This window comes from Vulpes vulpes, chromosome 9 (assembly GCF_048418805.1).
Source record: "Vulpes vulpes isolate BD-2025 chromosome 9, VulVul3, whole genome shotgun sequence".
Taxonomy (NCBI): domain Eukaryota; kingdom Metazoa; phylum Chordata; class Mammalia; order Carnivora; family Canidae; genus Vulpes; species Vulpes vulpes.
This window is the reverse complement of record NC_132788.1, coordinates 32,141,586-32,168,179: the sequence shown is the minus strand read 5'-3', so window position 1 is coordinate 32,168,179 and position 26,594 is coordinate 32,141,586. Positions and strand designations below refer to the sequence as shown.

The 26,594-nt window shown below is 39.2% G+C and overlaps 1 protein-coding gene across 1 annotated transcript in view; it reads right to left on the bottom strand.

The window, feature by feature from the left end:
- The window catches only part of LOC140594006 (uncharacterized), a 158,565-nt gene that overhangs the window by 43,864 nt on the left and 88,107 nt on the right, over window positions 1-26,594 (bottom strand). Inside the window, exons 26-30 of the mRNA XM_072722107.1 lie at window positions 22,263-22,433; window positions 20,518-20,551; window positions 20,027-20,168; window positions 10,395-10,608; window positions 8,361-8,472 (exon numbers count right to left, since the gene is read on the bottom strand). Coding sequence (XP_072578208.1) covers window positions 8,361-8,472; window positions 10,395-10,608; window positions 20,027-20,168; window positions 20,518-20,551; window positions 22,263-22,433 — 673 coding nt within the window. The remainder of the gene's footprint in view (window positions 1-8,360; window positions 8,473-10,394; window positions 10,609-20,026; window positions 20,169-20,517; window positions 20,552-22,262; window positions 22,434-26,594) is intronic.

Sequence of the window (26,594 nt, the reverse complement as noted above, 5' to 3'; positions counted from 1 at the left end):
GTGGATATCCAAATTGAAAAACACAAAGTTGGATCCAAGCCTCAAACTTTTATACAAGCATAAATTCCCCAAAGTTCAAAAATTTAAAACAATGAATGCATGAAAGGAAAAAGAAATCATGACAAAATCCTAAGAATCTCAGAATTGGTTCTCTGGTTTACAACAAACGCAGAAGGCCTGAAAGAAAAGACTAATACATCTGACTACACTAAAATGCAGTTTACAGTCTCATATCTAATACAGTCCACAGGAAAACCCTTAGCTCTGCATATATTTGGACAGATTCAATTTCCTAACCTTACCCTGTCCTGAGAATATTCCATACACATTCTACTTTCCTAACATTTCTATACTCAGTTATAAGAATTGTATCTACTGATAACTAATAAATCTAGGCATTGTGCTACAAACATGTCTGCATACATTAATTATCTCTTTCAGTTATCACAATTCCAGAATGGAGAGGTTAAAAATACTAAGTGAGCTGCAGGGCATTCCCCAGGTCTTTGTACCCACTACCACTGTTCTGGCACCAAACTGCAGCTACTTCTCTAGTGTGAATCTTAAATACAAAAGAAGCCTTGTATTTCGGGAGTGGCTGGGTGGCTCAGTCAGTTAAGCCTCTGCCTTCGGCTGGGGTCATGGTCCTCGGGTCCTGGGAGCAAGTCCCGTGTCAGGCTCCCTGCTCCGCAGAAAGCCTGCTTTTCCCTCTCCCTCTGCCTCCACCCCCCCCCCCCCCGCTTGTGCTCTCTCTGTCAAATGAATCCATAAAGTCTTGTAAAAAGAACAAATAAAGCCCTCTATTTCAAAATACCAATACTAAGGTAAAATTTATGTAGCTCTTAGAAAAATCATGAGATTATCTGTGGCTGCAACTAATTTTATTTCCTCTTCAGATGATTAAAATGGCAATAAATGCAAAACAGGGGGAAATACACTGAGCTATTTTATTAAGAACAAAAAACATCAATAAATTATCAGTAAGTATATATCACAGCCTATGATTATTTCAAAAGGTCCTTGTAATGAAATCGGATACTACTTGGAGCAAATTGTTACTCTTCTCTAAAGTACGAGACTAACATCTAAGTAAGGTCTTTGAACGGGCTACGCTTTTCCTCCCGTTCATCAGTGGAAGTGTGAAACTAACCTCTCTATGAATATAGAGGTGGTGAAGGAATCGCCAAAAACTAAAACATATGTTGTTAGTAGCAAGAGTTTTGTGCTTATGGAAAGCTCAGAAATTCCATACTATTTTCCAAAATAATAAAAACTTCTCCTTCAGATAAGGACATTATGAAGGTCACTACTTGACCCCTGCAGACAAATGCATTTAAATTAACGAATGGACTAAAAACGACACTCCCCCCTACACAGACCCATATGTGTATGTATGTATGTATGTGTATATATACACACACTCACACATAGATATGTATTCTTTTAAAATCCTCTGTACTTTCCATAATGTACAGGGTTGGTTTTTTAGAAATATACACATACATGGAGAAAAATAATAATTCCAAAAAATAAAATATACATACGTACAAATACATATACACATGTACTTCCAAATAACTAAAGAAAATACCTCAGAATTCATTTTAGTATGAGACATTTCTATCTCATTTCATTTGCAAAGGTGATTGTTTAGAATTCCATCTTGGGTGGGATGGGGGGCAAGGTGAGGGAGGAGTAGGGATCCTCAAGCACCTGGCCCCACCAACTTACCTAGAGAACTTTCAAATCATCCTGAACTCCTACGAATTTGACCTGAGATTGATTGATTGATGATTTTTATTTATTTTTTTATTGGAGTTCGATTTCCCAACATATGGAATAACACCCAGTGCTCATCCCGTCAAGTGCCCCCCTGCCCCCCAAGTGCCCGACCTGAGATTTAAAGAGAGAACAGTCAGAACGCTACAGAGAGAAGGGTTTTACTTCTAACGAGGTAGGAAGGCGGAAAAGAACTAAAAACTAAAAAAGAATCAAGTGGGGAGGGGCACCGGAAGAGCCGGGCTAAGGCCTGCGGGGAAAGCCTCCTGGGCGGGAAAGCCCAGCCCTGGAGAAGCAGGAGCTTGAAATGGAAAGGCGCTCAGCAGGGAACTCAGGCGGGATGGGGGGGGACCTCCAGGTCCCGGGGTCACTGACAGAGGAGGGGCGCCGGGGGACACAGCCAGGATCCTGCGCTCCCCCCTGGGGACAGGCCGAGACCGGGGAGGGCCCAGGACAGCGAGGACGCTCCTGCCCCGGCACCCTGACCTGCGCAGATCGGCGCCCCCTGCCCCAGGAGCATCCAGGCCCCGGTGGACTGGGAGATGGTGGGAGTCACTGCGGGGGCCACCCTCCATGGCCAGGGAGACCTGGCCGCCGCCGGTGTTGTTGTCCCTCCTGGTGTCACCCTGTGCCTGGGAGAGTGGGGGCCACCAGGGGACACGGGCCTCACGGGAAGTCGGCTCCCCCTGACCCTGCACCCAGCAGGGGCGGGGCAGCTCCCCCAGGTGCACACACCTGAGAATCGGCACAGCCAGCCCCTCCCCCAGAAGACCAGCTGGAAGGACAGGGGAAGAGCACGTTCCTGACCCAACAACGCTGGAAAGCTCCAGGGGAAGTCCAGGGATCTACAATATCTAGAACTAGAGGGTAACCCTCTTTTTTCCAGTACAATTCATTTTTATTTCAGACTGTAAGTTTCCAATTTTCTTTCTCTTTTCCCACCTTAACTACTATATTTTGACACCTCTTCGTTTTTAAGTTTCTTCCTTTTTGACTCTCATATTTTTACAATAACACGTCTTAGATATATTTTCCACTTCTAGATTCCCTTCAACATACTCAACTTAATTTTGGGAGCTAGACAAGATAGGTTTTTTTGTGTGTGTGCGTTTTTGTTTTCTCTACCTCGTTTTGTTCTACAATGGCACAAGACCTTCTAAAACAGGACCAGCATGCACCCAGAACCAAGTGGTATACCGTGCTGGTTCGTTCTGTGAGACTATATTCTCTCTTCATTCCCATTCTGCCCCCGTTTTAGCTCACTTATGTTTTAGGGAACAATGTTGGGGCTCTCTACAAGTATTTCTGGTTTGTAGAAATTTGGGACTCAGTATCTTCTAACATACAAAACTTAATAAACTCAGGAACAAGAGGATCAACCCCCTAGGGACCCCTCAGGTAGACTACATTCTCCCTCCACTACAACCTCCTCACCACCACCATGTCCCAGTCCCCCCGACATTTTATTTTTCTTCTTCTTTATTTCTTTTTCCTCTCTTTACCTTTCCTTTTTTTTCCCCCCTCTTTTCTTTTTTTTCTTACTTGGCATTCTTGGCCTTTTATTTTCTACTACTTTGTTTTAAAATTTGTTTTTCACTTTAGTGGTCATTTTGTGTTCTTTTGTTCTTCCCTTCGTTTTCAATTTCATGTCATGGACCTCGTCAGAATCATCTAAGGATAAGAAACCTTGGGTGGCTCAGTAGTTTAGTGCCTGCCTTCAGCTCAGGGCATGATCCTGGAGTCCCAGGATCAAGTCCCACATCAGGCTCCCTGCATGGAGCCTGCTTTCTCCCTCTGCCTGTGGCTCTGCCCCTCTCTCTGGGTCTCTCCTGAATAAATAAAGGAAATGTTTAAAAAAAATAATCATCTAAGGTGAAATTTACTTAGATTGTGGTTGATATTCTAGATTCAGCCCTTTCATACAACTATGCTGCAGGGAGCAAAATGATTAGAAGGACGATCTCACCACAAAAGAAAGATCAGAAACAGTACTCTCTTCCACAGAGTTACAGAATTTGAATTACAATTTGATGTCAGAAAGCCAATTCAGAAGCACAATTATAAAGCTAGTGGTGGCTCTGTAAAAAGGCATAGAGTATTAAAGAACCCTCATGACTGCAGAATTGTAATCTAATTAGTCCAAAATTAAAAATTTATTAAATACGATGCAATCCAAACTGAAGGTAGGTCCTAACAATGAGGGTTAATGAGTTAGGAGAAAGAGTGAGTGCCACAGAAGACAAGTTGATGGCAAAGAGGAAAGCTGAAGAGAAAACAGAAAAACAATTAAAAGACCATGAGGAAAGGTTAAGGGAAATAACTGAGAGCCTCAGAAGGAAAAATCTACGCATGATTGCGTTTCCACAGGAGTTCGAGAGGGCCAGAGGGCCAGAAAGGATATTTGAACAAATCATACCTGTGAACTTCCCTAATTTGGGGAGGGAAAAAGGCATTCAGGTCCAGGAGATACAGAGGTCCCCCACCAAGGCGGGGGGGGGGGGGCGGGGGAAGAAAGTCCTTAAAACAGCAAGAGACAAGAGATTTCTCCCTTCTATGGGGGAAATATTAGATTAACAGCAGACTTCTCCACAGAGATCTGGAAGGCTAGACACAGCTGGCAGGAAATATTCAGGGTTCTACATGAGAAAAACACGAAGCCAAGAATACTCTATCCAGCGAGCCTTTCATTCAGAATAGGATAAAGAGCTTCTAAGATAGGCAGAAACTAAAAGAATATGTGACCACCAAACGAGCTCTGCAAGTAATATTAAAGAGGACCCTGTAAAAAAAGAGGAAGCCCAAAGAAATAATCCCCCAAAACAGGGACTGAATAGGCATTACAATGATAGTAAATTAATATCTTTCAATAGGTGCTCTGTATGTGAATGGGCTAAATGATCCCATCAAAAGACGCAGGGTTTCAGACTGGATAAAAAAATCAAGGCCCATCTATTTGCTGTCTACAAGAGACTCATTTTAGACATAAGGACACCTACAGCCTTAAAATAAAAGGTTGGAGAACCATTTACCATTCGAATGTTCTTCAAAAGAAAGCAGGGGTAGCCATCCTTATATCAGATAAATTAATGATTATCCCAAAGACTATAGTAAGAGATGAAGAGGGACACTATATCATACTTGAAGGGTCTATCCAACAAGGAGATCTAACAATCATGAATATTTATGCTTCTAATGTGGGAGCTGCCAAGTGTATCAGTGAATTAATAACCAAAGTAGAGGCATACTTAGATAATAATACACTAGTAGTAGGAGACTTAAACACGGCACGTTCTGCAAATGACAGATCTTCTAAGCACAACACCTCCAAGGAAACAAGAGCTTTAAACGATACGCTGCACCAGATGGATTTCACGGATATTTACAGAACTTTACATCCAAATGCAACTGAACACCCAGTCTTCTCAAGTACACACGGAACTCTCTCAGAATAGACCACCGGATACCAAAACACTGGGATTGTCCCCTGCATATTTTCAGACCACGATGCTTTGAAACTAGAACTCAATCACAAGAAGAAATTTGGAAGAAACTCAGACAGGTGGAGGAGAAAGAGCATCCTGCTGAAAGATGAATGGGTCAACCAGAAAATTAGAGAAGAAATAAAAAGATTCATGGGAACTAATGAAAATGAAGATACAACCATTCAAAATCCCTGGAATACAGCCAAAGCAATCCCAAGCGGGAAATACATTGCAATACAAGCATCCCTCAAAAGATTGGGAAAAAACCTCAAAGACACAAGCTAACCTTGCACCTAAAGGAACTGGAGAAAGAACAGTAAATAAAACCTACACCAAGCAGAAGAACAGAGAGAGTGAAGATTCGAGCAGAACTCAATGAAATAAAGACCAGAAGAACTGTGGAACAGATCAACAAAACCAGGAGTTGGTTCATTGAAAGAAAAAGATATGGAAACCATTAGCCAGCCTTATAAAAAACAAAGGAGAAAAGACTCTAATTAATAAAATCACGAATGAAAAAGGAGAGGTCACCACCAATACCAAGGAAAACCTAAACAAAGAAATAAAGGATTTATACCCTAACAACTACAAAACACTTCTGAAAGAAATCCAGGAAGACACAAAGAGATGGAAAAATATGCCATGCTCATGGATGGGAAGAATTAATATTGTCAAAATGTCTATGCTAACCCAGGGCGATTTACACATTCAATGCATTCCTATCCACATACCATAGACTTTCTTCACTTTCTTCAGAGAGCTGGAATAAATAATGTTAAGATCTGTGTGGAATCAGAAAAAACCCCGAACTAGGGGAATATTGAAAAAGAAAACCAGAGCTGGGGGCATCACAATGCTGGATTTCAAGTTGTATGACCAAGCTGTGATCATCAAGACAGTGTGGTACTGGCACAAAAACAGACACATAGATCAATGGAACAGAATAGAGAATCCAAAAGTGGACCCTCAACTCTATGGTCAAGTTATATTCGACAGAGCAGGAAAAGACTATCCACTGGAAAAAGGACATTCTCTTTAATAAATGGTGCTGGGAAAATTGGACAGCCACGGGCAGAAGAATGAGACTAGACCATTCTCTTGCACCATACACAAAGATAAACTCAAAATGGATGAAAGATCTAAATGTGAGACAGGAATCCAGCAGAATCCTAGAGGAGAACACGGGCAACAGCCTTTGTGAACTTGGCCACTGCAACTTCTTGCAAGATACATCTATGAAGGCAAGGGAAACAATAGCAAAAATAAACCATTGGGACCTCAAGACAAAAATCTTCTGCACAGCAGAAGAAACAGTCAACAAAACTAAAAGATAACCTACAGAATGGGAGAAGTTATTTGCAAATGACGTATCAGATAAAGGGCTAGTATCCAAGATCTATAAAGAACTCTTTAAAATCAACAGCAAAGAAACAATCCAATCATGAAACGGGCAAAAGACACGAGCAGACATTTCACCAAAAAAGATATACAAATGGCCAACGAGCGCATGAGAAAACGCTCCACATCACTGGCCATCAGGGAAATACAAATCAAAACCACAAAGAGATACCAGCTCACACCAGTGAGAATAGGGAAAATGAACAAGACTGGAAACAACAAATGTTGGAGAGGAGGTGGAGAAAGGGGAACCCTCTTGCACTGTTGGTGGGAATGTGAACTGGTACAGCCACTCTGGAAAACTGTGTGGAGGTTCCTCAGAGTTAAAAATAGAACTACCCTATGACCCAGCAATAGCACTACTCAGGATTTATCCCAAAGATAGAGATGCAGTGAAAAACCGAGACACCTGCACCCCAATGTTTACAGCAGCATTTTCCAGAATAGCCAGACTGTGGATGCAGCCTGAGTATCCATCAAATGATGAATGGATATAGAAGATGTGGTCTATATATATAATGGAATATTACTCAGCCCCTAGAAATGACAAATAACCAGCATTTGCTTCAATGTGCATGGAACTGGAGGGTATTATGCTGAGTGAAGTAAGTCAATCATAGACGGACAAACATCATATGGTTTCACTCGATCGGGAATATAAAAATACTGAAAAGGATTATAGGGGAAAGGAGAGAAAATCAGTGGGAAAACTAGAGAGGGTGACAACACATGACAGACTCCTAACTCTGAGAAACGAACAAGGGATAGTGGAAGGGGAGGTGGGCGGGGGGGCGGGGAGACTGGGTGCCGGGCACTGAGGGGGCATTTGACAGGTGAGCACTGGGTGTTATATGTTGGCATATCGAACTCCAATAAAAAATATACCAAAAAAAAAGTATTCCATCATGTAATACTCTGGGCATTCTGTTCTCGAGAAAGTTGCCTCTGAACATCATTTTGCTCTTCTATAACCTAGAGACGCATTTTCATTAGGAGTTTGGATCCTATCATTAAAAAAAAAGTCAAAAGGCTTAAGAGAACTTAAAAAAATGTTCAAAGTAGTCTTTTTTATAACAAGGCTTTTCATCCTCAGTGAATAACTCAAATTTTAAATTAAATGACAGCAAAATGTACCATAGAGTAAAAATACAAGTAGACATAGTATTGTGAAATAAAATTTCTGTATACAACATTTAACTATTTTCATCAGCATCTCAAGGAAATCTAGCTCATATTTCAACATTAAAAAATCCAAAACTGGGACACCTGGGGGCTCAGTGGGTTAAGTGTCTGACTCTTTATACAGCTCAGGTCATGATCTCATGATCACGAGATTCAGCCCCAGGTGAGGCTCTGTGCTCAGACCAGAGTCTGCTGGAGATTCATTTCCCTCCCTCTCCCTCTACTACTTCCCCCCCCAGCCCATGCTCTGTGTAAAAATAAATACAATTCCATAAATCAATAAATCAATATCACATTTATCTCATTTCACCTTCCATCCCTTCATTCAAAATATATACATAGAGCATATGTGAGAGGCCAAGACTTCCAATAAGGTAGTAATTGTAGCTATAAATATCATGGTTGCAATTAGGTTAAAATGAAATGTTTAATCTACTTGAGGCCTAATAATATGTATTATATCAAAAGGATACTATAAATAATATTGATAGAAATATACAATTACTGCCAAAAATTTACCTGACTCAAATTACTTTTTACACTCTTCAATTCCAAGTTTCGTCTTCTAAGATTAGGTTGTTTCATTTCAACTTCTTTACTATGCTGCTCTTCTTTACTTCTTAATTGCTCCCTAATAATTATATATAACATATCAGCACTTTTTTCCTTTTGCTTTAAGGTCAATCTGCAAATGCATGTGTTCATTTTAAAATTTGTTTTGTCAGCAATAAAATTTTTATTTTATGATCTGGTTCCACATATGCTGGTACATTATCCAAATGAAATTTTTCTGTCCTCAATTTTTTTCCTTTCTAGGGCTCATGTTTTTAATTTATCACTTCAATCTCTTCAAAAAGAGACATAGTTTAAAAGAAGCAATGAGAAAGCATTTTGCAACTTAGTAAGTTTTACTCAGTAATAACTCTGGTAGATGTTTAAGGAAAGGAATTCTGAAATTATTCAGGAAAGTTAGAGTTGAAAATCATCATTTTTCCCCACAGAGTGATAATTACACTTCAATTAGGACAAATCATTTCATTACTAATTAAAAAGAGAAGTTGCTGTTTATCAACAACTTTATAAATTCACTAGAAATAAATTTTTATTTCACAAAACATCACAGGTACCTCTAAAAATGATCTTCAGTGTAAGACAGCATCAGCAGATGCCGTTTACACAACATACACCTGCAGATGACTGTGATCCAGTACTAGACTAGGGAGTCTAATATCTATTGCCCATGCTTTTTATGTTTCTTATTCTGTATTATTCTCAACCTTGATTATTATGTATTTTATAAATCATTGAAAACACTCCTTTGAAAACACCACAGGATCCATATTAATTAAGTAAAGAATAAAGAGTAAGATGTGCTTTCAGCATAGACTTTTGAATTAATTTTCTTTATATATGCAAGAAATGTGAAAAAACTTAACCATTAATCATCTTTCCATTTGACTTTTTAACCCCTGCATATGTTAAGAATACACCAGAGTGTAAAAATTTTTCTGTCTTGAGAAAAATTGGCCATTTCACACTCTGTTGGGGGGCATATAAAATGTCCTGAGAACAATTTAAAAATATGGATCAGAGACCTCCACTAAATATTTTTAAATGTTAACACAATGCTACATTAAAGAATTTATTCCAATTAACCAAGAATGTAGAAACAGAATTAAGTAAAAGACATTCCTTATAGTATTAATTAAAATATAGGAAAATGGAAAACAACCAAAATTCAATTTGTTAAATAATGAGGTTTACATATGATGGACTTCTACATGGTCCTTAAAATTATGCTTTAGAATATACATTAAATTATTAGAAGTATTCACTGTTAAAAACTTGCTGTATTATGTCAAAGAATCTCACACTTCACATTTTTTTTTATTATTGGAGTTCAATTTGCCAACATACAGCATATCACCCAGTGCTCACCCCGTCAAGTGCCCCCCTCAGGGCCCATCACCCAGTCACCCCAACCCTCCACTCACCTCCCTTTCCAACCACACCTTGTTCGTTTCCCAGAGTTAGGTGTCTCTCATGTTCTGTCACCCTCACTGATATTTCCCTCTCATTTTCTCTCCTTTCCCCTTTATTCCCTTTCATTAATTTTTATATTCCCCACATGAATGAGACCATATAATGTTTGTCCTTCTCCGATGGACTTATTTCACTCAGCATAATACCCTCCAGTTCCACCCACGTGGAAGCAAACGGTGGGTATTTGTCGTTTCTAATGGCTGAGCAATATTCCATTGTATACATAGACCACTGCTTCTTTACCCATTCGTCTTTTGATACTTCACATTTCTAAAGGAGTTTTCTTCCCTATAAAATCCCAGAAGGCAAATTAGCAATTACAAAACTTCTCCTACACATCTGTAGTATAAAAGTAAGTATTTCAAGGGGTTCCTGGCCGGCTCAGTTGATAGAGCATGTGACTCTTGATCTCATAGCTGTGAGTTCAAGCCCCATGCTGAGTGAGGAGTCTATTAAAAAAAAAAAAAAAGTAAATAGCTGAAATATTTCCTTAAATCCAAGATGTCATACCTTAAACTGTAGAGTTCTCGTTCCCATTCCACTTTTTGATGCTCTAACTGAGATTTCATTTCTTTTGCTTCTGATAGTTCCATTTGTAATCCATTGACCTTATATTCCATTTTTAAAATTTTTCTTAGAAGTTGTTCATAGTCCTTTGTTTTTAATTCTATTAATCTTTTGTATTTAAAAATTGCATCCTGGGTTGTCAATATGCTATCAGAATCTACACCAGAGGAAAAACAAAAACAGAAATAAAATACAGGAGACATCAGGGTGGGTCATTTGGTAAAGCATCCAGCTATTGGTTTTGGCTGAGGTCATGATCTCACAGTTGTGGGATTGAACCTGGCACTGGGTGCTGCACTCAGCAGAGTCTGCCTAAGTTTCTTTACCCCTTCGTTCCCTCCCTCTCTGTTCCTCTCCCCATCTCCTGCTCCTGCTCTCTCACAAATTTGTTCTTTAAAAAGGCAAAATAAAATAATATGAGTACTTTTTGCATATAAAGGACTGAGCATGTTCACATTCACTCATTCATACATTAAATAAATATTGAGTAACTTCAACGTAAAGATATTTTACCAGGCGCCTGGGTGGCTCAGTCAGTGGGTGTCTGCCTTCGGCTAAGGTCATGATCTTGGCATCCTGGGATCAAGCCACATGGTGGGATCCCTGCTTAGTAGGGAGTCGGCTTCTCCCTCTCCCTCTGCCTCTCTCCCTGCTCATGCTCTCTCTCTCAAATAAATGAATAAAATCTTATTATCAATAGAACTTTAAAATGTTTTAAAAAGAAAAGAAAACACGACCGAAACCTTTCTAAACTTAATGAAAACTATAATCCCACACACCCACAGAGGATCTGGCTAGGAGAGAAGAAATGGAAATAAACTATTGTAATTTAAAAAAAAAGATTTTATTTATTTATTTATTCATGAGACACACGGAGAGAGAGAGGCAGAGACACAGGCAGAGGGAGAAGCAGGTTCCCTGAGATAGCCTGATGCGGGACTCGATACAGGGACCCTGGGATCACACCCTGAGCCAAAGGTAACTCCCAACCACTAAGCTACTCACGTGTTCCCTATTGTAATTTTCTTTAACTACATATGATGTGGTATATCACTACAAGAAGGTGGACTGTGATGTTTGAGTCATATGCTTTAAACCCTAAAGCAATCACTAAAATAGCAAAACTTAAGAGTTATAGTAATAAGCAAAGCACATACATACACTATATGTGAATGTTTATATATATATATAAATTAACCTAACTTGTAAAAATTAGTTGATTAATCTAAAAGAAAGCAGAAAGCAAAGAAAATGGGAACAAAGCAGGTCAAATGGAAAGCAAACAGGATGAGAGATTTATATCAACTATATCAATAATCAGAGTAAATGAAAATTATCAAAAAATAAAAGAAAGAAAGAAAGAAAATGGTGTAAAAGTCTCAATTAAAAGAAGGCTGAGCTTGAGTAGTAGCAATATTAATACCAGGCAAAATAGATTTCAAAGCAATATATATTCTCAGTAATGTATAAGGTCATTTGTTAATGATGAAAGGGTCGATAAATAAGCATAACAAACCTAAATGCTTATGAATCTATTAATAAGATCAAAATACATAAGGCAAAAATCAACAGAACTGCAAAGAGACAGGCAAATTCACAATTTTAGTCTGAGATTTCAATAGGCAGAAAATCATCAAGGATATAGAAGACTTGGGATCCCTGGGTGGCGCAGTGGTTTGGCGCCTGCCTTTGGCCCAGGGTGCGATCCTGGAGACCCGGGATCGAATCCCATATCAGGCTCCCGGTGCATGGAGCCTGCTTCTCCCTCCGCCTGTGTCTCTGCCTCTCTCTCTCTCTCTGTGACTATCATAAATAAATAAAAAAAAAAAAAATTAAAAAAAAAAAAAAAAAAAAAAAAAGGATATAGAAGACTTGACCACCACCACCTTTCTCAAGTATCCATGGAGCATTTACCAAAAGAGATTATATTCTGGATCATAAAATAAAGCTTAATAAAAGGAGTTAAGTCAAAAGGATTGAACTCATGAAAGAGTGTTCTGTGACCACAAAGTGATCAAATTAGAAATGAAGAACAAACCTACCTCTGGAAAATACTCAAATACTTGCAAACTAATTAATAATGCACATCTAAATAACCCCTGGGGTGGGGGTCCTAGGTGGCTCAATTGACTAAGTGTCTGCCTTTAGCTCAGGTCATGATCTCAGGGTCCTGGGATTGAGCCCCATGTTGGGCTTCCCACTCAGAGGGAAGGACGCTTACCCTTCTGGACCTCCCTTCGCCTATGCTCTCTCTCTCTCTCTCTCTCTCTCTCTCTCTCTCTCAAATACATAAAATCTTTAAACAACCCTTGGAATAAAGAAGTCATGAAAAAAGAAATTACAAAGTATCACGTACTGAATGAAAATAAAAACATAAAATGTTAAAAATGTCTGGAATCCTCCTAGAGTAACACTCATCTCACCATTTATAGCACTGAGGTATATATCAAAAAAAGAAGGAGGGAGGGCAAGATGGCAGAAGAGTAGGGTCCCCAAGTCACCAGTCCCCACCAACTTATCTAGATAACTTTCAAATCATCCTGAAAACCTATGAATTTGGCCTGAGATTTAGAGAGAGAACAGCTGGAATGCTACAGTGAGAAGAGTTCACACTTCTATCAAGGTAGGAAGATGGAAAAACAAAGAAATAAAAAAGCATCCAAGGGGGAGGAGCCCCCGCGAGGAGCCAGGCAAAGGCCACGCAGCTAGTGCCCCCAGGACAGGAAAGCCCAATCCTGGAGAAGCAGAAACTTTACCAATCTTCCTGGAAGGAAAGGTGCTCACAGGGAACTAGGGCAGATTCCCAGGAGGGGTACAGATGCCCTCGGGCTCCCAGGGACACTAAAAGAGCAACTAAACTCTGGGGGAGAGCCGTCCACACACTGCAGGCCGAGCTCTCTAAAGGGCTGGACGCCGCTCCCAGCGGGGCCCCGGGAGCAGCTCAGGTGGCGGCCACTGTGTGGCCCTGGGAGTGTGATTCCAGCGGTGCAGGCCCCAGAGCCCAGGGTGCCAGGGACACAGCCCAGGATCCGGCGCTCCCCCCGGGACAGGTGGAGGCTGGGAGGACACAGGGCAGCAAGGACGCTCCTGCTGCCAGGTGGCCCCGAGCTGTGCAGATCAACACCCCCTGCCCCCGGACCATCCAGGTCCCTGGGGACTGGGAGCTGCGGTAGTTACTGCGGGAGCTGACTCCAGAGATGGAGAGCTGGCTGCCGCCACTGTTGTTGCTCCTCCTGCTGTCACCTTGTACCTGGGACTGAGCAGGAGCTTCACAGGATAAACAGCTTGCACTGAGCCCTGCACCTGGCAAAGGGCTAGGCAGCTCCTCCAGGTGCACAAACCTGCGAATCACCACAGCAGGCCCCTCCCCCAGAAGACCAGCTGGAAGGACAGGGGAAAAGCAAGTCACTGACCAAGCAGCGCTGGAAAGTTCCAGGGGAAGTGGAGGGATTTACAGTATATAGAATCAGAGGATACTCCCTCTTGTTTTTTGTTTTCGGTTTGTCCCCCCCCCGCTTCTTTCTCTCTTTTTCTACTTTTTCCAATACAACTTGTTTTTGGCCACGCCGCATTGAGCAAAATGACTAGAAGGAAAAACTCACCTCAAAAGAAAGAATCAGAAACGGTCCTCTCTCCACAGAGTTACAAAATTTGGATTACAATTCAATGTCAGAAAGCCAATTCAGAAACACAATTACAGAGCTACTGGTGGCTCTAGAAAAAAAGCATAAAGGACTCAAGAGACTTCATGACTACAGAATTTAGATCTCATCAGGCAGAAATTAAAAATCAATTAAATGAAATGCAATGCAAACTGGACGTCCTAATGATGAGGGTTAACGAGGTAGAAGAGTAACATATAACCAGTGAGTGACATACAAGACAAGTTGATGGCAAGGAAGGAAGCTGAGGAAACAAGAGAAAAACAATTAAAATATCATGAGGAAAGGTTAAGGGAAACAAATGACAGACTCATAAGGGAAAATCTACGTTTAGTTGGGGTTCCAGAGGGCGCCAAAGGAGACAGAAAGCGTATTTGAACAAATCATAGCTGAGAACTTCTCTAACGTGGGAAAGGAAACAGTCATTCAGATCCAGGAGATAGACAGATCGCCCCCTGAAATCAATAAAAACCACTCAACACCTCGACATTTAATAGTGAAACTTGCAAATTCCAAAGGTAAAGAAAAGATCCTTAAAGCAGCAAGAGAAAAGAGATTTCAAACCTTCATGGGGAGAAGTATTAGGATAACAGCAGACCTCTCCACAGAGACCTAGCAGGCCAGAAAGGGCTTGCAGGATATAGTCAGGGTCCTAAATGAGAAGAACCTGCAGCCAAGGATAATTTATCCAGCAAGGCTCTCGTTCACAATAGAAGGAGAGATAAGCAGCTTCCAAGATAGGCAGAAACTGAAAGAACATGTGACCACCAAACTAGGTCTGCAAGAAATATGAAGGGGGACTCTGTAAAAGAAAGAGGAAGTCCAAGGCAACAGTCCACAAAAACAGGGACTGAATAGGTATCATGATGGCACTAAATTCGTATCTTTCAAGAGTAAATCTGAACGTGAATGGGCTTAATGACCCCATCAAAAGGTGCAGTGTTTCAGACTGGATAAAAAGAGCAAGACCCATCTATTTGCTGTCTACAAGAGACTCATTTTAGACATAAGTACACCTACAGCCTGAAAATAAAAGGTTGGAGAACCATGTACCATTCAAATGGTCCTCAAAAGAAAGCAGGGGTAGCCATCCTTATATCAGCTAAATTAAAGTTTATCCCAAAGACTATAGTAAGAGATCAAGAGGACCTAACAATCATGAATATTTATGCCCCGGATGCGGGAGCTCCAAGTACATCAATTAATAACCAAAATTAAGACATACTTAGATAATAGTACACTAAAACTGGGAGATTTTAACATGTCACTTTCTGTAAGTGACACATCTTCTAAGCCCAATATCTCCAAAGAAACAAGAGCTTTAAATGATGCACTGCACCAGATGGATTTCACGGATATTTATAGAACTTTACAGCCAAATGCAACTGAATGCACGTTCTTCTCAAGTGCACAAGGAACTTTCTCCAGAAGAGAACACGTACTGGCTCACAAATCAGGTCTCAACCAATAACAAAAATTTGAGATTGTCCCCAGCATATTTTCAGGCCATAATGCTGTGAAACAGGACTAAATCACAAGAAGAATACTGGAAGAAATTGAAACATGTGGAGATTAAATACCATCCTGGTAAAAGATGAAAAGGTCAACCAGGAAATTAGAGAAGAATTAAACAGAGTCACGGAAACTAATGAGAATGAAGATACCATTGTTCAAAATCTTGGGATACAGCAATAACAGTCCTGAGGGGGAAATATATAAGCAATATAAGCATCCCTCAAAAAACTGGAAAGAACTCATATGTAAAAGCTAATCTTGCACCTAAAGTTGCTGGAGAAAGAACAGCAAATAAAACCTACACCCAGCAGAAAAAGACAATTAATAAAGATTTGAGCAGAACTCAATGATATAGACAGTAGAAGAACTGTGAAACAGATCAACAAAACCAGCAGTTGGTTCTTTGAAAGATGAACCATTAGCCAGCCTTATTAAAAACAAAAGAGAAAAGACTCAAATTAGTCATAAATGAAAATGGAGAGATCACCACCAATACCAAGGAAATACAAACGATTTTAAAAACTTAGTATGAGCAGCTATACGCCAATAAATTAGGCAATCAAGAAGAAATGGACTCATTTCTGGAAAACGACAAACTAGCAAAACTGGAACAGGAAGAAATAGAAAGTCCAAAAAGGCCAACCACCAGGGAGGAAATTGAAGATATCATCCAAAACCTCCCAAGACACAAAAGTCCAGGGCCAGATGGCTTCCCAGGGGAATTCTATCAAATGTTTGTAGAAGAAACAACACCTACTCTACTAAAGCTGCTCCAAAAGATAGAAACGGAGTACTTCCAAACTTATTCTATGAGGCCAGCATCCCCTTAATTCCAAAACCCAAGACCCCGCCAAAAACGAGAGGTAGAGAGAATAACCCTGATGAACACAGATGCAAAAATGCTCAACAAGATAGTAGCCAATAGGATCCAACAATACATTAAGAAGATGATTCACCATGACCCAGTGGAATTTATCCCCGGGATGCAAGGCTGGTTCAACACTTGTAAAGCAATCAATGTTATAGATCATATCAAGAAGAGAAAAAGCAAGAACCATATGACCCTCTCAATAGAGCCAGAGAAAGCATTTGACAAACTACAGCATCCATTCCTGATCAAACCTCTTCAGGGTGTAGGGATAGAGGGGACATTCCGCAGCATCTTAAAAGCCATCTATGAAAATCCCACAGCAAATATGATTCTCAATGGGGAAACACTGGGAGCCTTTCCCCTAAAATCAGGAACAAGACAGGGATGTCCACTCTCACCACTGCTATTCAACATAGTACTAGAAGTCCTAGCCTCAGCAATCAGACAACAAAAAGAAATAAAAGGCATTCACACTGACAAAGAAGAAGTCAAACACTCCCTCTTTGCGGTTCACATGATACGGTACATAGAAAACCCAAAAGACTCACCCCAAGATTGCTAGAACTCATACAGCAATTCGGCAGTGTGGCAGAATACAAAATCAATGCCCAGAAATCAGGGGCATTTCTATACACTAACAATGAGACTCAAGAAAAAGAAATTAAGGAGTCAATCCAATCGACAATTACACACGAAACCATGAGATACCTAGGAATAAACCTAACCAAAGAGGTAAAGGATCTATACGCTCAGAAGTACAGAACACTTCTGAAAGAAATTGAGGAAGACGCAAAGAGATGGAAAAATATTCCATGCTCATGGATTGGAAGAATTAATTTTGGGAAAATGTCAATGGTACCCAGGGCAACTTATACATTTAATGCAATCCCTATCAAAATACCATGGACTTTCTTCAGAGAGTTGGAACAAATCATCGGAAGACTTGTGTGGAATCAGAAAAGACGCCAAATAGCCAGGGGAATTTTAAAAAAGAAAACCAGAGCTGGGGGCATCAAAGTGCCAGATTTCAGGTTGTTACCACCAAAGCTGTGACCAGCAGGACAGTGTGGTACTGGCAAAAAAACAGACACAGAGGTCAATGAAAAAGAATAGAGAATCCAGAAATGGGCCCTCGACTCTATGGTCAAGTTATATTCGACAACTCTATAGTCAAGTAATATTCGACAAAGCAGGAAAGACTATCCACTGGAAGAAAGACAGTCGATACACTTCAATAAATGGTGCTGGGAAAACTGGACAGTCACGTGCAGAAGAATGAAACTAGACCATTCTCTTAAACTATACACAAAGAAAAACTCAAAATGGATGAAAGATCTAAATGTGAGACAGGAGTCCATCAAAATCCTAGAGGAGAACACAGAGAACACCCTTTTCGAATTTGGCCACAGCAACTTCTTGCAAGATACATCCACAGGCAAGAGAAACCAAAGCAAAAATGAATTATTGGGACTTCATCAAGATAAGAAGCTTCTGCACAGCAAAAGAAACAGTCAACAATACTAAAAGACAGCTTCCAGAATGGAGAAGACATTGGCAAACGACCTATCAGATAAAGGGCTAGTATCCAAGATCTATAAAGAACTCTTTAAAATCAACAGCAAAGAAACAAACAATCCAATCATGAAATGGGCAAAAAACATGAAGAGAAATCTCACAGAGGAAGACATAGACATGGCAACAAGCACATGAGAAAATGCTCCGCATCACTGGCCATCAGGGAAAAACAAACCAAAACCCACCAGTGAGAATGGGGAAAATTAACAAGACAGGAAACAACAAATGTTGGAGCGGATGCGGAGAAAGGGGAACCTTCCTGCACTCTTGGTGGCAATGTGAACTGGCACAGCCACTCTGGAGAACTGTGTGAAGATTCCTCAAAGAGTTAACAAGAGAACTGCCCTATGACCCAGCAATTGCACTGCAGGGGATTTAGCCAAAGATACAGATGCAGTGAAACGCCGGGACACCTGCACCCCGATGTTTATAGCAGCAATGTCTACAGTAGCCAAACTGTGGAAGGAGCCTCGGTGTCCTTCGAGAGACGAAAGGATAAAGAAGATGTGGTCTATGTATACAATGGAATATTACTCAGCCGTTAGAAACGAGAAATACTGACCATTTACTTCGACATGGATGGAACTGCAGTGTATTATGCTGAGTGAAGTAAGTCAATCGGAGAAGGACAAACATTATATGGTCTCATTCATTTGGGGAATATAAAAAATAGTGAAAGGGAATAAAGTGGAAAGGAGAAAAAATGAGTGAAAATATCAGGGAGGGTGACAGAATATGAGAGACTCCTAACTCTGGGAAACGAACAAGGGGTGGTGGAAAGGGAGGTGGGCGAGGTGTTGGGGTGACTGGGTGATGGGCACTGAGGGGGGCACTTGATGGGATGAGCACTGGGTGTTATGCTACCTGTTGGCAAATTGAACTCCAATTTAAAAAATAATAAGAAGATATCAAAAACAAAAACAAAGATTTATCAACACTCGACAAATAATAAACCTAATTTTTTAAATGACAAAAATTTTGGCAGCTCAATGAAGATATACAGATGTTAAATAAGCTCAACATTATCAGTTATTAGGGAAATGTGTATTACAACCATAAATGTATATATTTATACACATACATGCGTGTGTGTGTGTTTATATTAAATACCCATCAATGGCTATGATTAAAAAACTGATAATACTAAGTACTCACAAATATATATGGAGGAGTTAGAAACCCTCATACACTGCTGGTGGGTTTAGAAAATAGTACAATTATTTTAGAAAACAATTTGGCAGTTTCGTAATAAGGCAATATGAAGAGACAGGAAACTTAAGAGTGATGGATATGTTAACTGTCTAAATTACAGTTATGCTTTCATATGTGTATATATATGAAAAAACTATCAAATTGTACACTTCATACATGTGCAGTTTACCTAACTAAAGCTGTTGGAGAAAGAAAGCCTCTATTATATGAAAAAACATCTAAGACAGTGGCTGAGACATGGATGGAAGGATGGATATGAAACCATACAAGATGAAGCCTGTGGACTATGGTCTTTCACCTCATAGCATTAAGAAGTAATAGCTAAGCTTTAAGCAAGGGGGTAATGTGATGAGATGTAAACTTTTAAAAATGTATAGTAATTATGGTTGCAGTGTAGACCAAGATCCCAAGAAGTGGAATGGCAGGGAAAACAGTCCTGAAGTTAGTTCAGTAATCTAGGAGAAAAATAATGGTAACCTGACCTTGGGTGAAGGCACAGAAGAGAAGCAGAGTTCACAAACACATCAAGTGTGCCATTCCCACGTAGACAACCACAATGGAAATTATAGTTCTTTGGCTGAGAGGATTCAATAGTTCTCTATTTTAATATAAAACATATTTCTGAGATGAGTAGCTCTATAACACATCAGTGTTGTGTGGCGCCCCGCTAGACGAGATGTGCACATATTACTACAATCATATATACAGAAAAAGGCTTTATATTTATACGACGGCCCTACCTTTACAATCCATGCCAAGTTGTCCAATGGGCAACAGGGAACTCTTATAATTGGAGTATTGCAACTTGCAATGCTCTGAAGCTGCTTCAGATGACTGAGTTAAGTCATCAAGGTGTTCCACAGAATTCACTTGCTTTTTGACCTACAAATAAATAATACTATTTCAAAATGTCATCCAAATATTTATAAAACATACTAAGCGTAGAGAGATGATAAATATCCATCTTTTTATAAAAGCAAAAACATAGGTACTTTTTAAAAGAACTGATTTTTATCAAAAATACCTTTATCAATAATTAGTGTTTCTGAATAAGTTTTTCACAGCAGATGTCTATACAACAAAGGAAAATTTTCATTTTTTCACTGTGCGTTTCATAAAGTAATTTTTTTTACCATGGAATAATATTTCTGATAAATATGAAATATCAAAATAATATAATAAAAATATATCATAAATGAAATAGAATTATATATTTTGTTTGTTTGTCTACCTCGTTCTTTTCCTTAGATGTTTTCTTTGCAGGTCTAAAAAGAGAAAGGATTCTTTTCAGGAAAATATTAAATACTTAAAATACAAAGAATATTTAGAGCATATGTAAGCAATATTAATAGTAATATTAACAAAGTATTAAATTTAGATCAAAATTGCAAAAGTAAAGGAAAATCATAATGTTACTTACATTATTTGATAGGGGTAAATATACATTTTTTGTTGTCATTTTCAATAAAAACAAGTTTTCACTAAATCAATTTGGAAAGTGCAAACTAAGTTTTTTTTATGACACAAGCCCTTTTTAAATAATCATGATATTAGTGTTTTGAGGTTTTACTGTGCAACTACTATGCATTATTTGGGACAGTTTACATATCCTAAAGGGTTTTTAGGCCTTACACAAACCGTATGAAGTAGGCTATTATACTGCGTATTTTGCACAGGAAGCTAATGAGGCACAGAAATTCTAAGGAACTTCCCCAAGCCCATACAGCTGGCAGGAGCAGACCACCCAGAACTCAAGTCCAGGAAATGTCCCTTCCCAACATGTGTTTTACAATATGTGGTAAAAGTAAGTTAAGTATTTCTAAGTAATGTGATAGCAATTGAATCTATAGTATTATTCCATTTCTAGCTATAATTATTCTAGAAATAATTTCTGAATCTTACATACATTTTTAATTTTTAATTTTTTAAAAAAGATTTTATTTATTTATTCACTAGAGAGACACACAGAGAGAGACAGAGACACATGCAGAGGGAGAAACAGGCTCCCCCACAAGGAGCCTGATGCGGGACCCCAGGATCACACCCTGAGCCCAAGGCAAGACACTCAACTGCTGTGCCACCCTGGCATCCCACACACTTTTTTTTTTTTTTTTAATTAAAACACTTCATACCTAGGCAGTATTGAAAATCTACTTTCAATAAACTAAAGATTTAATTCTTCTAAAGAAGTTCATTAATGGGCCTTCCTTTACTCATTCAAATGTTTATTCATGGATTCAACAATTACTCATTAAGCACACAATATGTGTCAATGACGCTGCTGGTACAGTAACCGTGGCTCTTGTAATTTAGAACTTTATAATCCAAAAGTAATAATCTACGATAGATGAATAGTTTTTCAATTGTAAATAAACATATTGTAAATAAACAAAACCATTCCCCTTTCCCCAGAACCTAAACAAATATTAAGTTAATATAATCAGATACTCCAAAGCCCCTCACAAAATCATAGCTATTCATGATACTGTCAAAGGTTCTGAATACCTTAACCTAACAAGGAATGATTACTTCTATTCAGAATCGCCTATGTGTCTGTATATTTACTATTACATATATATATTTTTTCAATTGATGAAGGATAGTATCTGCATATTCAATTATATGAGAATACTGCATGGTGGAACCAATTCTAAATAAACAACCTCTTACCACAAAACTCATATCCTGATCTGGGGGTCCTGGGATCGAGTTCTGCTTTGGGCTCCCCACAGGGAACCTGCTTCTCCCTCTGACTATGTCTCTGCCTCTCTCTCTGTGTCTCTCATGAATAAATAAATGAAATCTTAAAAAAAAGTCACTCCTCCTCATCCTAACCTTTCAAGTGGTGTTTTTGATATACTTGAGTATTTCTTCCCTCAGCCTGTACGGCACTATATTACAGTATTTTACTTACATAACAATAATCATAGCTACTAACATTCCCTCAGAAGGAAATAAAGAATTTATAGATTTTACCTTCTTTCATCCTGATCCATTTCACTTAGATTGTTGTCATTACTCACTCGCAGTAGACTACCAGTTAGGGAATCGGCCTTCTCAAAGCCTGGTGTAATCATAGATGCTTTTGATGTCCACTTTACATTTTTATCTTTCTTTATTTCCATGATAGACAAACCAGGATCATTACTTAAAAAAAAAAATCCAGTTAAAATATGCATTAGAAAGCCAATATTTTCTAATAATTTTACTGGTAAGGAATAAAAAAAGCAATTTTTGTAAACATCTGTTACCCCTCTGAATTCATTTATTAATTCACAGAACAGTTATGAAGTGCAACCATATGCAAGGAAATACACATATACAATTATGATACAATGTCATTTGTGGGGACAAAACTGCCTGTGTAGGACCTGTGGAATCAAGGGGACCATTGGCCATACACCAAGCGACCGAGGAAAAGTCTCATCTGCCCGTGCATCAGGTAACAGGCATACGCACTACACTCCCAGCTGTGGACCCGGCAAAAGCCCATAAATTGGCGCCACCCTCACCCTCACAGCCACCATCTGGGAGCCCCTGGAAAACACTTAGATAATCACCCATGGAGGTAGAGACTCTTCGTGGAAAACCAGCTTTCCTGCAGAGAAGTTCTAGCACACCACCAGAGCAAAACAATCAGGTTTGGACACATGGGAGCGGTAGTCATTAAAGACTGGAGGAGGTGACTGCTACTTCAAACGCAAAGACAGCAATGCAAAAGGATATGACAAAATCAAGGAAATATGACACCAACAAAGGATTACAATAATCTTCCAGTAATCAATCTCAGACACGTGGAGATCTGTAATTTATCCAAGAAAGATTTCAAAATCTCAGTCTTAAGGAAATTCAAGGAGCTGCCAGGAAACACAAAAAGCCAATTCAGGGGTGCCTGGGTGGGCCAGGCAATTAAGTGTCTGACGCTTGATTTCATCTCAGGCTATGATCTCAGGGTCATGAGATTGAGCCCTGCATCAGGCTTACACTCAGCACAGTTTTGCTCTCCCTCTGCTACTCCCCCCTAGCTCACACACTCTTTCTCTCGCTAAAATAAATGCATAAAAGCTTTAAAAAACAGTTAATTCAATAAAATGAGGAATATACTACATAAACAAAATGAGAAGTTTAATGAACAGCTGGAAGGGCTTAGTCAGTTAAGTGTCTGACTTGGCTTTGGCTCAGGTCATGATCTCAAGTTTGTGGAATCACCCCCAGGTCTGCTTGAGATCCTCTCTCCATCTCTCTCTCTCTCTCCTTTCTTTCTTTTCTTTTTTTCCTTCTTTCTTTTTTCTTTTCTTTCTCTCTTTTCTTTCTCTCTCTCTCTCTCAAATAAATTTTTAACAATAATTTTAAGGGGACAAAGAAAAAGAAAATGTTCTGGTAACTTGTGCATACTTTTAGCCTAGTATCTAATTCTAATACAAAAAGCTGGATTTACCAACAGAAAATTATATATATTTCTTCATGGACTAAATGCATGCAAGAAAATATTATGAGCATACAGCTATGTAAATTTACAAAAAGACTGAATTTTCCCACAGGAGATTATTAACTGAGTAACTTTAGGGCACTGAAAACAAAAACAAAACCAGCAATTACTGTTTTAAAATTGCCATATAACTCTTCTAGTTAAATTAAACATCCAAAAAAGATGGATCTTCCTGAAAGCAATTATTAAACAATTTTTCTCGACCCAAATTTCAGATGTAAATCTGTAATTATGGATATGAAATAGCTTTCATTTTGAACACAGTTAATAGAAGCAACTTTTAAATAGAAAACAACTGGTTAAAGATACCTCAAAGTGATGTTGGCGGGGGAATCCTAATGCAGCCATGGTAACGAGAACCCATCAGAAACAGTTTTAAATGTTTGTAATGATCAATGCCATCTTTCCCCACTCACCAGCCAACCAATGTCAGCTTCTCCCTCCTGAAGTATAGCCAATGTGGGACAAAATCACTCCAATACGCATGCCTCGAGTGCCAACCAATCAACAACAGTCTTACCCAAATTACCATGGTGCTTCAGATGATGACAAACCATTTAATTCTCTGAAAGTCTCCCAAGTCTTAAACTCCACTTTTCCTGAAACTGTATATAGAAAGTGAAGACTACTCTGTCAGAAAAGACTGTAAGTGGCCAGCATAGCTCCCTCTTATTAGTAAGCAGTAAATTCCAACTTCACCTTTATATTTCAGATATTGAGGGCTCATATCCTTTGGCAAAAATGTTTAAAGTCCTATAATATTTTAACACCACATTTCATTTTCCTTGATGTAACATAAATGAAGTTTGCTCTTCCTTTGTTCCATTCTACTATAGTTAAAACTAACATAAATACCAGTAAAAGAATAAGTAGCAAGTAACCACAATATTAGGCCCAAATAATCCACAAAATGCAGATAACTGACAGGTTAAGTGGTCAGAACGGACCCATGCCAACCTTTCTTTCTGTTTAAGTGAGAATTGGTATTATGTTAAAAACAATACACACGGGTTAAACTCCATTCACTCAACCAACATTTATTGAATAGCACTATATACGCTAGAATGTTCTCTAAGCACTGAGGACACGGCCATGAACAGAAAAAAATCCTACTCACGAGGAAAGTAAACATAGTAACAATAAACTACCTAGGCAAACCACACAGTATGAGAGGAGAAAAACTAAAGCAGAGAAATCAAATTTCGATGTGTCGTAGCAAAAGGGGTGGTCGAAATACTAGTCAGGATAAACCAAGAAGGGCCTTGCTGAGAAAGTGACCTTGAAGCAAAAACCAGGGAGAAGAAGAGGGAGCAAGGAGTAAGCCATGAGGATACCTGAGAGAAAAGCACTCCACAGAGAGTTTATAGCAAGTACAGAGGTATGCCTGAAGTGTTTATAATGAGGGTGGGGGTAAGAATAGTGAGAAATTCAAGTGTGGCTGAACAGAAGGAAAGGGATAGAAAGTAGTTCAAATCAGAGAGACAGAGGGAGGAAAGGATAGGGAGGGACCTGAGATGAACAAGTCACATAAGGCCTTGTAGGTATTAGAAAGAACTTGAGCATGTACTCTGAGTGAATGGGAGGCCATTAGGTCTTGAGCAGAGGAGGACATAATCTGACTTATGTTTTAATAGATCCACTGTGTTTAGAATTAATGGAAAGTGAATTTTCGTAGATTATATAATATGAAGTCACTATTGAAAAATTTGGTGTGGTGCATGTTGAAATATATGGTCTTTAAAAAGGAAGAATAAGGGGCACCTGGTTGGCTCAGTCGGTAAAAGCGACCTGAGCCTTCGGCTCAGGTCATGATCCTGGAGTCCCGGGATCAAGCCCCGCTTCAGGCTCCCCGCTTCCCCCTCTGCCTCTGCCGCTCCCTGCACTCACACTCTATCTCTCTCAAATAAATAATCTTAAAAACATTTTTAAAGGAAAAATAATAGCATGTATGCAAACTGCCTGAAAAAGAAGATACATTGCATTAACAACCTCTTGGTTTATAGCATAGGGATCAAATGTTTATACAGAATATGGGACAAGTTGCCATGTGAAATCTCTTCGTAATAATATTCAGATCAATTTGAGAGTCCAACATTTGAGCACTCGTGCATTGGGAACCAAAACCAAAAACCTAATAATGAGCAGTTTTGTTGGTAATAAAGTAGAGTGCCAGTGTAGCCGGTAACTTCCTTTTGCAACTCAGCAGATATTAAAAGTATTCTAAAGTTTCTGTAAGACATGAAACCAAACACTTTAAATATACTTTAGGGGATCCCTGGGTGGCTCAGCGGTTTAGCGCCTGCCTCCAGCCCAGGGTGTGATCCTAGAGTCCCAGGATCGAGTCCCACATCAGGCTCCCTGCATGGAGCCTGCTTCTCCCTCTGCCTGTGTCTCTGCCTCTCTCTCTCTCTCTCTGTTTCTCATGAATAAATAAAAATAAAATTAAAAAAATATATTTATATATATATACTTTGTTAAACAATCAAAACCCTGCAGACCTAAATTCATTTTCTCAAATAGTCACACACTGCATTATTTTATAGGTGTGAAAACTTACTTCCTTATGGATGAATAGTTAGACTCCCTCCAAGTTTTTGATAAGGGAATGCTGTAATAAATAATCTTAACATATATACGTAACATGTTTATGTAAGTACTCTTAATATACCTGTCATATTTTATATATATAATAATACATAATAAATGTTCTTAGAATATGTGTGTCTAAGTGTTCACACAAGTCATGTTCTCCTATAGGATCTACCTCTGGCAATGAAGCCGTTGGGATATAGGGACAGCATATGTGAGATTTCAAATGC